This window comes from Hibiscus syriacus, unplaced genomic scaffold, assembly GCF_006381635.1.
Source record: "Hibiscus syriacus cultivar Baekdansim isolate YM2019G1 unplaced genomic scaffold, ASM638163v2 tig00110831_pilon, whole genome shotgun sequence".
NCBI classification, from domain to species: domain Eukaryota; kingdom Viridiplantae; phylum Streptophyta; class Magnoliopsida; order Malvales; family Malvaceae; genus Hibiscus; species Hibiscus syriacus.
In genome coordinates, this window is record NW_024062882.1 from 4210578 (window position 1) to 4226909 (window position 16332).

The 16332-nt window shown below is 35.0% G+C and overlaps 1 protein-coding gene across 1 annotated transcript; it reads left to right on the forward strand.

Annotated features, from left to right (window-relative positions):
* Window positions 1-5286: 5286 nt before the first annotated feature.
* LOC120142655 (protein LNK1-like) lies at window positions 5287-14110 on the forward strand. Its single transcript, XM_039157186.1, has 10 exons — window positions 5287-5489; window positions 6012-6128; window positions 10323-10473; window positions 10564-10902; window positions 11539-11702; window positions 11774-11862; window positions 12143-12838; window positions 12939-13093; window positions 13572-13707; window positions 13795-14110. Exons 2-10 carry the CDS (start codon window positions 6107-6109, stop codon window positions 13909-13911), a joined length of 1869 nt encoding a protein of 622 aa, XP_039013117.1. The 5' UTR covers window positions 5287-5489; window positions 6012-6106; the 3' UTR covers window positions 13912-14110.
* The last annotated feature ends 2222 nt before the right edge of the window (window positions 14111-16332 follow it).

The following is a 16332-nucleotide window of genomic DNA, read 5'->3' on the forward strand; positions in this document are numbered from 1 at the left end:
CCTCTAAGGAAATTGGTTAAATGCCCCGGCTTTATGGATTCAGCTAGCCAGATAATGACAAATTAAATCAAATTTATCTAAGAAATTTCCGGTAAAATGGACTAAGGGAGTTAAGGAACACCTGTTATAGTCAACTACACACGAGCACTCAAGAATTTCATTTTTAGACCGATATTTTTTGCACTGCCTTTGTTGGAAGAGCCTACAAAGCTTGAACAAATGAAAGATTTCAGAGGACTGAGATAAAAAGTCTAGTAATTGATCATGCTAGTTGCGTCATTTTGTCCACACCCAATTAAAGTGCCAAAGCATGTTGCGATATTTTAAAAAAAATGACGTTTTTACCAAAAACCTTAGAAAGGAGGTCAACCTAAAGCCGACTCGTCCCTTTGAACATTTGTCAAAGATTTGTAACTCTGAAAGCATTAAAAGAGCTCTTGATTCCTTTGATATTTTTTGAACTCACATTTACAATTTGATTCAATTGCGAATAATACTTTACAACATTTTTATCATTTCTCCCTCCTGAAACAAGAAAAAGGAGAAAAACGTTTTCAAACAGAACAATCTCAGATATGAAATGTCTGTAAAGCCCAAGCTCGAGAAGCAAATGGGGCACGATCGATTACATGGAGGAGATTGGCAGGCAAAGCACGAGACTCCATCCAAGAAATAACACATAATTTATTCATGTTGCATGCATCTTAGACATACTTAGGTGCATTACATTCATCATTTTAGCATGCATAATTTTGCAGCTTTCAGAGTCAAGCTTCGACTTCAGGATGAAGGCTACTCGACTTGCAGGCACCTTTAAAGAACAATGGTGTAACTCAGCAGCAAGAAGCTACACCTCAATCGACTTTACATATATACAGATCTCAGAACCAATTTCAGATGGGTTCGAGAACCAATTCAGATCAAATTCAGTTCAGCTCAACTCAACAATGAGCAACATCTTTTCAGTTAACACTTTCAAGCCAGATTTCAATTCCACGACGGAAGATATCCGGCTGTCAGAATTATCAGTAGGTTTTCCCAGACCAGCTTAGGGGAACCACCTGAAGAATCATGATTGTTTTCGACCCGTAAAGGGAAGCCATTTTTAAACAAACTATTTGCAGCTTAGCTCAAGGCCAGAAGGGCTATCTGTCCACCAAGACCTTTGAGTTCGACTACGCTCAGCTCCAAGGCACATCATTTGCAGCATAACTTAAGTCAAGAAGGGTTATCTGCTAACAAAAGACCTTTGAGTTCGACTACGCTCAGCTCCAAGGCACATCATTTGCAGCATAACTTAAGTCGAGAAGGGTTATCTGCCAACTAAAGACCCTTAAGTTCGATTACACTCAGCTTCAAGGGCATATCATTTACAGCATAACTCAAGGCTAGAAGGGTTATCTGTCACCAAAGACCTTTGAGTTCGACTACGCTCAGCTCCAAGGCACATCATTTGCAGAATAGCTTAAGTCGAGAAGGGCTATCTGCCAAAGACCCTCGAGTTCGACTACGTTCAGCTTCGAAGGCACATCATTTGCAGTATAACTTAAGTCAAGAAGGGTTATCTGCCAACTAAAGACCCTTAAGTTCGATTACACTCAGCTTCAAGGGCATATCATTTACAGCATAACTCAAGGCTAGAAGGGTTATCTGTAACCAAAGACCTTTGAGTTCGACTACGCTCAGCTCCAAGGCACATCATTTGCAGAATAGCTTAAGTCGAGAAGGGCTATCTGCCAAAGACCCTCGAGTTCGACTACGTTCAGCTTCGAAGGCACATCATTTGCAGTATAACTTAAGTCAAGAAGGGTTATCTGCCAACTAAAGACCCTTAAGTTCGATTACACTCAGCTTCAAGGGCATATCATTTACAGCATAACTCAAGGCTAGAAGGGTTATCTGTAACCAAAGACCTTTGAGTTCGACTACGCTCAGCTCCAAGGCACATCATTTGCAGAATAGCTTAAGTCAAGAAGGGTTATCTGCCAAAGACCCTTAAGTTCGATTACACTCAGCTTCAAGGGCATAACATTTACAGCATAACTCAAGGCTAGAAGGGTTATCTGTTAACAAAAGACCTTTGAGTTTGACTACGCTCAGCTCAACGGCATATCATTTACAGCATAACTCAAGGCTAGAAGGGTTATCTGTCATCAAAGACCTTCGAGTGCGACTACGCTCAGCTCTAAGGCACATCATTTGCAGCATAGCTTAAGTCGAGAAGGGCTATCTGCCAAAGACCCCTGGGTTCGATTACACTCAACTTCGAGGTCATATCAGTTACAACATAGCTCAAGGCAAGAAGGGCTATTTGTCAATAAAATTGTCGAGTTCGACTCTATTTAGCTCGATGCTACCTCAATCACACTAGTGTACGGCTGCAATCAAGGTTTTCAAGTCGAGAAGAAGACCTGGGTTAACCGTGCCTTAGTGACAATAAATCGTTTTTCCGGCAGTATAGCTTAAGACGAGAAAAGCTATTTGTCAACGAAGACCTTCGGAGTTCGATTTTATTCAGCTCGAGGGCCTATCAACCACAGGGTGGAGTCAAGAAACTACTTTTAAGTCGAATTTTCCAACCCAGATCTTTAAACCGAGGAAAAGACCGAAGCAGACTACAGCGAGAAGCCACATCCCGATTCAAATCCCGAACTGCGGCTTCAATTCTATATCATTTCGAGATGGAATCGACTTCGCGACGGAGGATCCATCCGCAACCCAATTCGACAGGGAGTTATTTTTCAACTCCACAGAACGAAAATTTGTGTCTTTTTATCTTTGTCCTATTTTTCGTTCCACGAAAAAGGACAAAGAGGGGCAGCTGTAGACACTAATTTTCGTCGACATATTTTTTCCCCCTTTATATGTACCTACATATTTATATATATACATATTTTGAAACTACGTATATAATATATAGTTTTTAATAGTTTTTAAAATTATATAATATATAGTTTTAAAAAAACATTTTAGAAAATATATATAATATATAATTTTTAAAATCATTTGGAAAACTTATATATATATATAGTTTTTGAAAACATTTTTGAAAACATATATATTATAGTTTTGAAAGCATTTTGAAAACATTTTTATTATATAGTTTTTAAAACATTTTGGGAAAATTTATATAATCTTTTTTGAAAACATGTTGGAAAACATTCGTATATTATATAGTTTTAAAAAAAAAAAAAAACATTTTGAAAATTTATATATTGTATGTTTTTGAAAATATTTATGTATATATATATTATTATTATTATTTATTATTATTATTATTATTATTTTTCATTTTTTTAACTTATTTTGGTTTTGTTTCAGGTCCAAAACGGGATCCAAATAAGTCAGAACGGGCCTGAACCAGCCCAGCACAGGTTTGTGGTCTGAGAACCCTAGGCACGCATGTCAACACGCGCCGCACGGGAGTTCAAGGGTCATGAGCGAAACGGCCGGCCGTTATCCCGGGACTGACCCATCCCGGGATGGTCGGTCAACCACGAACCGAGTACTCCACAATATCCGGGGTTCTCAACGGCCGGCGGGGGTTATAAAAACCCACGGCCAAGTCACTGCCAAAAAAACATCCACTGGAAACCCAAGAATCGGGCACAGCACACCGAGAGAACAAAGAAACCAAGACCAGAAACCATCATCGTGTACCACACAGTCAAAACACATCAACACAACAAAAACATAGAACATCACAACATCAACACAGCATCAACAGTACTAAAGTACACGAAAACAGAGCCAAAATAACATCACTGAAGCCAAACCCCAAACACAAGTAAAGGAATACATAAAAAGGCCAAAGCCAAGAGAAACCGAGAGCGGGCACGGCGAGAACAGAAGCGGAAAGGTCGCCGGAAAGGTAAAAGGTCGAGACTTTTTGTTTAGATCTACTCCGGTAGGTGGGGTTTTTGGGGATTTTAGGCTTGGTTTCGTGTTTACGGGGTTAAGGGGAACATCTTGCTAAGGTTTGGTTTTGTTTCCGGCGGCCGGGGCGGCGGTGCGGTGAGTGGGCCACCAGACGGTGGCCGGATATCGCCCGAGGAAGGGCTGTTTGAGAGAGATATCTCTCATTTGAGAGAAGAGATCTGGAAAATGGAGAGAAATGATTCAAAATAGGCCGGTTTTGGTATTTATATACCAAGGACCATCCTGCAAATACAAGATTCTTAAATCCCTTCCGTAGTCCCTGATACTTTGAGTCGCAATTCATTTTGGTCACTACCTGTAAATTTGCCTCCGAATTTCCAATTTAATCAATTTGGTCCATGTTTATATTTTTTATATTTCGTGAATTGGCACCTAACTTTTTCTTTTCTCTTTTGCAGTTCATTTTAATACCAATCTAGTCCATTAATTTCAATTTGTCTCAATTTGATCCTCTAAGTCGATACTTTATTTTATTCTTTTTTTTTTATGTTTTTTTTGATTTATCTAACATTTGTCTATTATTATATTTTCTAACATTTTTGACCTTTTTTAGAAGAACTCCAACCAATCAAAGGTAAGTAATGTGAATCGAGTTTTTAAATTTAAATTTAAATTTTAAATTTTCGCAACTAAGACAACCGACAAATTAATTGGTACCGAAAGGGCGGTTCAAGGGTGCTAACCCTTCCTTGACCGTAATCGACTCCCGAACCCGACACGTTTCTGGTACAACGCAGATCAGGTAAGATGGTGTCCGACCCACCTAAATTCATAATGGTCGGTGGCGACTCCCAACCCAATCACTCAAGTCAAAGCCCAATTCCGGGGCCCAACCGAAAGACGGTTGCGACAATTATATAACTAGATTTTTTATAGTTAGTTTAACTGTAATTTATAATTTATAAAAATAATAAAAATATGATATAACACGTCGTTAATATTTTTAAAAACGAAATATATAAAAAAAACTGAAAGGTTAGGCCAACAAAAGTACTTAAAAATACTCAACGCCACGATAAAAAGAAACGTAGAATTCTCGAACCACCAAATAACGCTCAACCACGTGAACGCCACATTTGAAAATTCCACGACCGATGTGGTCCCGGGACACGTGTCCATTTTTCCAAATGCATAAACCCACGTGGACCAATCATATCAAAGAAACTGATCGGAACTCATCCCCTACTCTCATCCACGAATTCTGATATCACCAGTTTTACCACGGCCGTTGTTTTGATCTCCTCGCCACGTGTCTGCCTCTCAGTTACCTTTCCTTTAACCACTTTCGAAAAGTATAATTAAATAATAAAATATTCTTTAATCAATTCCCATCCAGAAGAAAGAAAAAAAAGTTGCTCTGGAACTTCCTGGGAATCTCTCATAAATTTAGGGTTAGAAAAAGTCCGTACAATAACCGGTGAATAACTTTGTTCTGTTGATTTTGAAGCCTTCGTTTCAGTGAATCTTTGCCTTTAATTGGAAGGAAATCTGTCTTTATTTCTTCTTTGGAGAGTGGAGTTTTTTTTTCCGGTGAAAATTGTCAGTCTCAGGTGAGTTTTTTTTTTCCATTTCAAAAGTTTCCGGTACTTATTTTTTCACTCGATTTCCTTGGATTTGTCTTGATTGTTTTATATATATTTGTTTGGTAGCTGAGAAACTGCAGGAAATGAAACGGAGTTTTAGATGTATTCTCTTAGAAAATTGAGATAAAAGAGAAGAAACAAATTACTAGAAGTCAATCTAAATCTGATACAAATTCTCGCTTGCAATTTTTTTTTTCTATTAATTAAAATATTTCTGAATTTTCTGCCTTTTGCTGACGAGAAAAAATTGATTAGAAAAATTGATTTACGCGAGAAAGTAATGAAATAGATATTAGATTACTGTGTATTTACTGCTACGAAAGTTGTGGATGCAGTTTGGTGCTTTTACGCTGAAGAGTAATTTACTTTCTGTTTGTTGTGGATTGAGAGCTTTTCGATTTTAAACTTGATTAATTTCACAAATTCGGAAGTTAACTTATGATTAATGATTTTTCTGATCTGTTTTGATTATCGTGGTTTGTGTTTCAGAAAGATAAAGCGGGCGCAAATCACCTTCTATAAAACATGTCATCGTGTCAAAATATTGGATTTGTGTTTACTGGTGGTTAAAGATCATAGGAGGAATGTCTGACTTGTGCATGTATGTAGGTAAGTTCTTAGGTAAGTTTCTTTTAAGTTTATTTTTTTACTTTCATTTCTAGTAGATTTTACTTTCATTTTCTAGTAGAGAAGTGATTCAATAAAGTTTGTCAGATGCAGTAGTTTCAGCTTATTGATTCAGTTTGAGATATGATTTTACTTTCAGCTGTCTCCTATATTTAACATGTCAATAGAACTTATAAGTTGAATGGCGTGTATACCTCCTCTACATTTATCATGTAGTCGAGGGATTTATTGAAAATTAGAGGGTGTGATGAATTTGTTATGAAAAGAAGAATCTTAACCACTTCAGTTTGAAGCGTTTTTAGTTTCTTATTTTCAGGTTTGCTGTAGCCTGTTTGACTTTGTTGGTAATTAGGTTTCTAGGGTTCAACTTGTTAATTATCTTTTTGGTCTGGCAAGGTCCAAGTCATACTTAATGGTTCCTGAATTTTGCTCTTCTCTTAAGAGATTGGACAGCTTGATTTGTGTCAAAAGGATTTAATCCCAAATTCATTTTTTGTTCTTTTAGTATAAATCGTTCATGAAGGCTTCAATCCAAGATTTATTAGCTGGAGACTAATATCATTGCACCAAATAACTATTCCTTTGAGGTCCCCTTCTTGGTGGGCTGTTCTAAATAAGATTTTATTCACTTTAACGAGTGGTTATGATGCGATTATCTAGTGCAATGGTAAAAATCTTGTAGCTGAAATGTGCAAGAGCATTTGATCATGCACAAGATGGCTGCTTATCGGAATTACTTAGGGTTTATGCTGATGCAATCATCATTGGATTGCTGTTCTTTTGAAGTATTGCTCTTCAAATTTGCCTTGAACCGCCTTAGTTGCCTTATTGTTTTTGGTTGAGCTACTTTTTTAAGAATTGTGTTGTTCTAACTAAGGAATGGAAAACCTATCATCCATCTAACTTATTTTGAACTTCCTTTTTTCAAGTACATCAGTTTGAAGCTTTTTAGGTCCTGTATTTTCGGGTTTGCTGTATCCTGTTTGAATTTGTAGATAACTAGGTTTCTAGGGGTTCAATTTGCTAATTATCTTTTGGGTCTGGCAAGGTCTAAGTCATACTTAATGGTTCCTGAATTTTTCTCTTCTCGTCAGAGATTGGACAATCTGATTTGTGCCAAAGGATTTCACTCCCAAATTCATTTTTTTTCTTTTCTTTTAGTTTAAATCGTTTTTGAAGGCTTCAATAAAGTTCAGACGCAGTAGTTTCAGCTTATTGATTCAGTTTGAGATATGATTTTTCCTTCGGCCGTCTACTATATTTAACATGTCAATAGAACTTATAAGTTGTATGGTGTGGTATACCTCCTCTATCGTTATTATATAGTAGAGGGATTTATTGAAAATTAGAGGGTGTGAAGAATTTGTTATGAAAAGAAGAATCTTAACCACTTCAGTTTGAAGCATTTTTAGTTTCTTATTTTCAGGTTTGCTGTAGCCTGTTTGACTTTGTTGGTAATTAGGTTTCTAGGGTTCAATTTGTTAATTATCTTTTTTGTCTGGCAAGGTCCAAGTCATACTTAATGGTTCCTGAATTTTGCTCTTCTCTTAAGAGATTGGACAGCTTGATTTGTGTCAAAAGGATTTAATCCCAAATTCATTTTTTGTTCTTTTAGTATAAATCCTTCATGAAGGCTTCAATCCAAGCTTTATTAGCTAGAGACTAGTACTTTTTTTTAAAATATATATATATTTCAGGAGACTAATATCATTGCACCAAATAATTATTCCTTTGAGGTCCTCTTCTTGGTGGGCTGTTCTAAATAAGATTTTATTCACTTTAACGAGTGGTTATGCTAGCTTAATATTTTTTGTATATTGCCAATTATTGGTGCTAGAATGTGATTATCTAGTGTAATGGTAAAAATCTTGTAGTTGAAACGTGCAAGAGCATTTGATCATGCACAAGATGGCTGCTTATCGGAATTACTTAGGGTTTATGCTGATGCAATCATTATTGGATTGCTTTTCTTTTGAAGTATTGCTCTTCGGATTTTCCTTGGACTGCCTTAGTTTCCTTATTGTTTTTGGTTGGGCTACTTTTTTAAGAATTGTGTTGTTCTAACTAAGGAATGGAAAACCTATCATCCATCTAACTTATTTTGAACTTCCTTTTTTCAAGTACATCAGTTTGAAGCTATTTAGGTCTATTTTCGGGTTTGCTGTATCCTGTTTGACTTTGTAGATAACTTGGTTTCTAGGGGTTCAATTTGTTAATTATCTTTTGGGTCTGGCAAGGTCTAATTCATACTTAATGGTTCCTGAATTTTGCTCTTCTCGTCAGAGATTGGACAATCTGATTTGTGCCAAAGGATTTCACTCTCAAATTCATCTTTTTTTTTTCTTTTAGTTTAAATCGTTTTTGAAGGCTTCAATAACGTTCAGATGCAGTAGTTTCAGCTTATTGATTCAGTTTGAGATATGATTTTACTTTCGGCTGTCTACCATATTTAACATGTCAATAGAACTTATAAGTTGTATGGTGTGATATACCTCCTCTATTGTTATTATATAGTGGAGGGATTTATTGAAAATTAGAGGGTGTGATGAATTTGCTATGAAAAGAATAATCTTAACCACTTCAGTTTGAAGCATTTTTATTTTCTTATTTTCAGGTTTGCTGTAGCCTGTTTGAATTTGTTGGTAATTAGGTTTCTAGGGTTCAATTTGTTAATTATCTTTTTGGTCTGGCAAGGTCCAAGTCATACTTAATGGTTCCTGAATTTTGCTCTTCTCTTGGGAGATTGGACAGCTTGATTTGTGTCTAAAGGATTTAATCCCAAATTCATTTTTTGTTCTTTTAGTATAAATCGTTCATGAAGGCTTCAATCCAAACTTATTAGCTGGAGACTAGTACTTTTTTAATATATATATTTCCGGACTAGTATCATTGCACCAATAACTATTCCTTTGTGGTCCTCAAAGGATTTAATCCCAAATTCATTTTTTGTTCTTTTAGTATAAATCGTTCATGAAGGCTTCAATCCAAACTTTATTAGCTGGAGACTAGTACTTTTTTTAAAATATATATATTTCAGGAGACTAGTATCATTGCACCAAATAACTATTCCTTTGTGGTCCTCTTCTTGGTGGGCTGTTCTAACTAAGATTTTATTCACTTTAACGAGTGGTTATGCTAGCTTAATATTTTTTTTATATTGCCAATTATTGGTGCTAGAATGCGATTATCTAGTGCAATGGTAAAAATCTTGTAAAAGTATTGTTCTTCAGTTTTGCCTTGGACCGCCTTAGTTGCCTTAATGTTTTTGGTTGAGTTACTTTTTTAAGAATTGTGTTGTTCTGGCTAAGGAATGGAAAACCTATCATCCATCTAACTTATTTTGAACTTCATTTTTTCAAGTACATCAGTTTGAAGCTTTTTAGTTCCTATATTTTCGGGTTTGCTGTATCCCGTTTGACTTTGTAGATAATTGGGTTTCTGGGGGTTGAATTTGTTAATTATCTTTTGGGTCTGGCAAGGTCTAAGTTATACTTAATGGTTCCTGAATTTTGCTCTTCTCTTCAGAGATTGGACAATCTGATTTGTGCCAGAGAATTTCACTTCCAAATTCATTTTTTGTTCATTTAGTTTAAATTGTTTTTGAAGGCTTTAATCCAAGCTCTATTAGCTGGAGACTAGTATTTTTTTCAAATATATATACATATATATTTCAGGAGAATAATATCATTGCACCAAATTACTATTCCTTTGAGGTCTTCTTCTTGGTGGGCTGTTCTAAATTATATTTTATTCACGTTAACGAGTTGTTATGCTAGCTTAATATTTGTTTTTCTATATTGCCAATATTTGGTGCTAGAATGCAATTATCTAGTGCACTTGTATAATCTTCTTGTTGAAATGTACAAGATGACTGCTACCAGAATTAATTAGGGTTTATGCTGATGCTATTATCATTGGATGGCTTTTCTTTTAAAGCGTTGCCCTTCAGATTTGCCTTGGACCTCCTTAGGTGCCTTCATGTTTTGGTTGCATTACCTTTTTAAGAATTGTGTTGTTCTAGCTAAGGATGGAAAACCTATCATTGATCTAATTTATTTTGAACCTTCTTTTGTTGAAGTATGATTGTTTATTACTAAACTTGATCTAATTTTTTTGAACCTTCTTGTGTTGAAATATTATTGTTTATTACTAAACTTGTGTAATTGACGTTACAGCTTGAAGATAATGTTTGGGATGATTTTGGAGATACTGATGATCATATAGTGCCTCGTACTGCTGATGAATACAGTGCTCAGTTGAAAGTTCAAGGTAATAGTAAAAAAAGACCACTACTTGAAGTGATTGGAGTTACTGGTGATACTGATAACACAAATAAATATGGTATTTTGGGGGAGAAGGAGAAAGGTGTAAATACTTTGACCAAGAACAGAATGTTGGAAAAGGGACCATGGTCTCACAGTCCTGATAGCGTGTTTACCACTTCAGCTGGTAATGACACACACAAAGAAATAGCAAACATGGCTTCTGATGATGCCAGGATGTCAAGCAATGATCTTGAAACTGGAAAAATAGATTCGGTTGGAAGTGACTTCTGTTCTGATGATCCTCTCCTGCTTGACAAGTGTGCTACAGAAGACAACAATAACTACCGTTTTCCACTAAATCACATAACTGCAGCTGATGATGATATCAGATTTTCTATTAATAACCACGAGGACAAAGAAAATGGTGATCTCTTATACTTTGGCTTGGGAGACATAGGGAATTTTGAGGATGTTGACAGGATGTTCAGGTAGTTCTTGAAATCCAACCATTTATTATCCATGCTATGCTTTACCATTTAAAATCCGACTAGTAGCTAGGGATGGGCATGGGTCGGATTTTTGGTCCACCCGATCCGACCCGAGAACAATGGCTTCCCACTCGAAATCCGACCCGACCCGCATAATATAGACCCTCCAAGTGACCCGAACCCGACCCGACCCGAAATAATAAAAAAAATATTATTTTTATTCAATAAAAACAGTGATTTAATTGAAAAAAATAATATATAGAGGGGTAATATTATAATTATTCCTAAATATATAAGGTAAAATTATATTTTTTCGGGTTAGGTATTTTCACCCTAAACCTAAATCCGATTTTTTTTTAAAAACCCGACCCGTCGGGTTCGGGTCCTATGCCCATCCCTACTAGGAGCTTCAAAAGGACCACCCGTTTTGGTATAAATTGAGTATATACATTCCTAAATCCAAAACTATCACATATATGTACATGCACCCCATATGGACGGATGGATGCGTGTAAGTTTACAAAGTAGTGCTAATTTGAGTAAACATTTGGGTTGTGATTCAACATATATGTACATGCAACCCACAAGGAAAAGCAATACGTGGAGTAACTCAACCTTCCATATTTTTTCTTGCAGAAGTTGTGATTCAACATTTGGGCTGGGTAGTTTTGACGATGAAGATGATTTGTACTGGTTTTCATCTTCCCAACTGGCTGAAGGATCTCAAGATGCATTCAAGGCTGATTCTAAACTGAAGAGTATACAAGAGGACTGTTCAACTTCTAGGCCAGCAAGTGCAGGTTTGTCAACACATGACTCCTAAAAAAAAGCATATTTCTGAATGACAATTTAACTTCTGTTAATATGATAGGTGATAATGCTGGTCTTGCTCACACGCCTTCTTTACATATAGCCAATAAAGAATCTGAAAGTAAGGATGACTCGACATCCTGTGAGCAGGTTAGAAAATCTTGTTTCTTTCTCTCTATTTCATATTTTTTTATGAATATTTAGTTATTTGGTTTTCATCACCTAGAACTTATAGGCCTTTCTTCTCAATATGAATTTAATGCTACAATAAATTTAGTGCTCGTTTATAATTTGATTTGGATAACAATCAAATATGATCTACTCTTAAGCTGGTTCAAAATGAAAGATTCTTTGTTATAAGCTTTCCTGAATATATTGTTTGCTATGTGGAATTTTCATTATTTCGTCTCATTTCATTACCAAATTACAGATCAGTTCACAAGAAAAGCATTCAAAGCAGCATAAAGCGTCAGGAGGAAGAAAAGGTCAATATCTGGAAAATGGTGGTTCTTTTACTCAATATAGCAGCAGCAGCAAGCAATTTGTAGATGTGAAGCACCCCATTACCAATTCATCCTATCAACTCTTATCCTCTTCAGATCTTCAGCGGAACCTTGGACCTGATTCTGTGAATTACGTAGAGACAGATATTCCTTATATGCTTCCTGGCTACATAAATTCTTCGGATCAAGTTTCAATCTGTCCAACTATGTCTAGTGCCAAATCTGAAAATAATGACCATTCTTATTCGAAAATCAAGTTATCTCACACATCAAACCAGGTACAGTCTGTGGAGAGTTCTCATGGTCCTTCATTTGAGGCTCCTTCCATTATAACAAGTAAGAAGAAGGGAAAGCTATATTGCCAACAAGATACGCAAGTCCCACTTAATAGGACTGCCAAACATGCAAAAATGGGAAGTGAGATGGCAATTTGTGATCCAATTACCATTCTAAACCAGGTACAACAGGATGCATGTCGTAGTGAAGTTGAAGGTGTTTGTGTAGTAAATCCAGATGAATTAGATTCTTCAAATGCAAGGGAAACCTCTTGTGTAATTTCTCCTTTGGACGAAGTCTCACTAGAGGCAACTAGTTTTCGGCAGCTTCAACAAGTCATGGAAAAGGTATAGTATATGCAAAGGTTTTCTTATGTGCAAGTGCGCTTGTTCTCTTGGCTAATCCGTAAACATGGTATTGATCTAATCAAAATGTTTCAAATTTCAGCTGGATATCAGGACAAAGCTGTGCATACGGGATAGTCTGTATCGTTTGGCTAGGAGTGCTGAACAAAGGCACAATTGCTCGAAACCAAAAGGTGGCATCCGGGATGATAAAGATGAAGATGCGAGTGGTTCATCAGTGGCCAATGAAACAAGCAAGTATGTTTCGTTACTTGAATCATGGATTTCTTAGTACTTCTTAATATCACTGATACTGAAACTAGTACATAAGATAGTTAATGGTGGTGTACAGGGAAGGGTTTAATTTGTCTATTCGAAATTGACATGAACCTAAGAAGTATTTATGAATAAAAAGGGGGTCAAGAGTTTAATGTGCTTAATTTTAAAATTGACTGAGATCTAAGAAGTATTTATACTTAAAAAACGAGGGGTGGATAGGCTTAGTTTGTCTAATTTCAAAATTGACTGGGACCTAAGTAGTAGTTAAACCTAAAAAGTATGGTCCAAACTAGTTTTTTTCTGGTTTCAAAACTACCAAGGACTTGAGAAGTAATTGAATCAATTTTTATCTAGGGGGAGGAAGGAAAGCTTAATTTGCCTATTTGCAAAACTAGCAGGGACCTAAGAAGTTATTGAACCCAAATAATTCATAATTCGAAATGTTTGTTTTATCCAGGTGCACCGGGTTTATGGATATGGAAACTGACACAAACCCTATAGATAGATCCATAGCACACTTACTATTCCATAGGCCTTCAGATCCTTCTCAAAGGCCGGATATCGACGCTGCATCGTCGAAGTCTCATGCCATGGTAAGCATTCCTTTATCGCCCTTCGTTTTTTCTTTCTTTCTGTGAACTCGAAGAAAGTCCATGTCTCATAACAGATCGTAATGACAGATTCATGGCTCTATCACGGATCCACTTCCAATGTTATCAGAAGAACAAGTTGGCGGCAATGGAACCTATGCTGCCGGTTCAGATAAAAAAGCGCCGACAAACTGTGACGGAAGGTAATCTTTGTAAAATTTGATCTATTTGTTCATGATCATGTATAATGGTGATCGCTGTGAGTCCGGCATCGACATAAGTTGTGCAGGTTCGTCCCCTATTTTAGATTTTTTTTCCCTTAGACACACCATGGTCTTTTGGCAGCATGTGTTATTAAATCATTTGCAACGGTTTGTGATAAACTTACTCATTCGCTTCTCTCTCATTAATACTTCAAAAATCTCTGTTTTCTTTTCACAAAATATTCAGCCATGTTTCCATTAATTTCCTTTTTCTAATTAGACTCAATACCATTTGACCTCGTAAGATGGAGTAACTTTTACCGTAGTCCATTTTGGCCCATTTATTTTCGTTCCTTTCATCACTTTAGTCCTTGGTTGTTTTCGTTAAAAACTGATGTAGACTAGTGAGACATTGTCGGCATGTCTAAAAGTAAGTGAAACTAGAACTCGTAAAAAATCAATTAAAAATTCAAAAGATTAAAAATATATGCTGTAACGATTTTATGAATTTTAATTTAAGAAACAAGTTAAATATATTTATGATTTTTTAAATATATAATTTCTAAAACTGAGGTCTAAAATTTGATAGTTTCTGGATACTTTTATATTTTAAAATTCTTATTTTTTTTTGTATTATTTTAATTATTTAATGTTTGAATTTTTTTGAAAGATTAATGTTTGATTTTAATTGTTTTTACGTGAGGGTCTTATTGGGTCACCGTCTATTTTTGGAACAAGATAGGACTAAATGCTCAAGTGATTAAGAGTTGTAAAAGTACTGAAGTTAAATTTCAAAAATGAAAAAAAAGGCCTAAAATAAATATTAAATCTTTGAGTAAATTACGCGGGAGACCATCAAACTATAGTCATTAATCGATCTTGCCATCGAATTATTTTTTATCTCAATTCGACCACCAAACTTTTTAATTGATTCAATCAGACTACTCCATTAAAAAAATAGACTTGTTGACATGTCCATTAATAAAATTAACATAATTATATATTTGGTCTTTAATATTTACATATTCTATCAATTTAGTTACTATTTTAATTCAATTAAATAAATTTAACTATCCAATTAGAACATAACACGTGTCAACACATGATTGGAAGGTTTTATTTATGAATTTTAAATTATTAATTTAATGATTTTGTATCCAATCAAGTGGTGACATGTGTCACAACTGCAGGATCGAACCTGCGTCTAAGGGGGTGAAGGGTAACAAGGCGCCCAAACCACTGGGCCAAAGCTCCCCAATGGTTCTAACTTACAACAATTTGTATTTGATTTCTAAAAGTTAATGATAAAAACAATGAAACAAATTATTTGTTTAAATAAATAATTTTTTCTTTAACCGTTAGTCGAACTAAAATTTATTTGAAAATTATTAACGAACCAAATTAACCGAATTTTTTTCTTTAACATAATCGAACCGAAATTATTTGACCGTTAATCGAACCAAAATTTGAAAATTATTAACCGAATATTTTTCTTTAACCATTAATCGAACCAAAATTATTTGAACGTTAATCGAACCAAAATTTATTTGAAAATTATTAACCGAATAAAATAAATTATTTTTCTTTAACCGTTAATCGAACCGAAATTTAATTTGAAAATTATTAACCGAACCAAATCAACCGATTTTTTTCTTTAACCTTAGAATCGAAATTTATTTGAAATTATTACCAAAATAAATAAATTATTTTTTCCTTAACCGTAATCGATCCGAATTTATTTAAAAATTATTAACGAATTTTTTCTTTAACAATTAATTAAACCGAAATTTATTTAAACAAATAATTTTTTTCATTTTTTTATCATTAACAAACATTTAGAAGTTAAATACAAATTGTTGTAAGTTAAAATCATTTGGGAGTTTTGGGCGCAGGTTCGATCCTACCTAACTGCATCTTTTTAGTTCTATTTTCCATTTCAATCAGGTGGTGACACGTGTCACCACCTGATTGGATAAAAATCATTAAATTAATAATTTAAAATTTATAAATAAAACCTTCCAATCATGTATTGACACGTGCCATGTTAATATAATTATGCCAATTTTATTAACGGACACGTCAACAAGTTCTTTTTTTTTAACGGAGAGTGATCTGATTGAATCAATTAAAAAGTTTAGTAGTCGAATTGAGATAAAAAATAATTCAGTGACAAAATCGATTAATGATCATAGTTTGATAGTCTCCCGTGTAGTTTACCCTAAATCTTTTAACTAAACGTCATGCATCGGAACAATTTGGTACTGTACTACAAGAGTGATTATGTTATACACAATCATCCGTCGTATATAAAATAAAATTTGATTCGTGACGTGACGTGACATCAATTATGAATGAACAAACAAATTAAAAATAAATAAGCAATTCCTTGATATTTCCTTAGTTTAGGCTAAACTTATCCAAGGGT

Bases quoted from the DNA above. Each gene is read 5' to 3' on its own strand.
- LOC120142655 (XM_039157186.1), top strand. From the start codon at position 6,107: ATGTCTGACTTGTGCATGTATG. The intron at 10,474-10,563 runs TAACACAAATAA...GGGACCATGGTC, and splicing joins GGAGTTACTGGTGATACTGA to TCACAGTCCTGATAGCGTGT. The intron at 12,839-12,938 runs GTATAGTATATG...TTCAAATTTCAG, and splicing joins TTCAACAAGTCATGGAAAAG to CTGGATATCAGGACAAAGCT.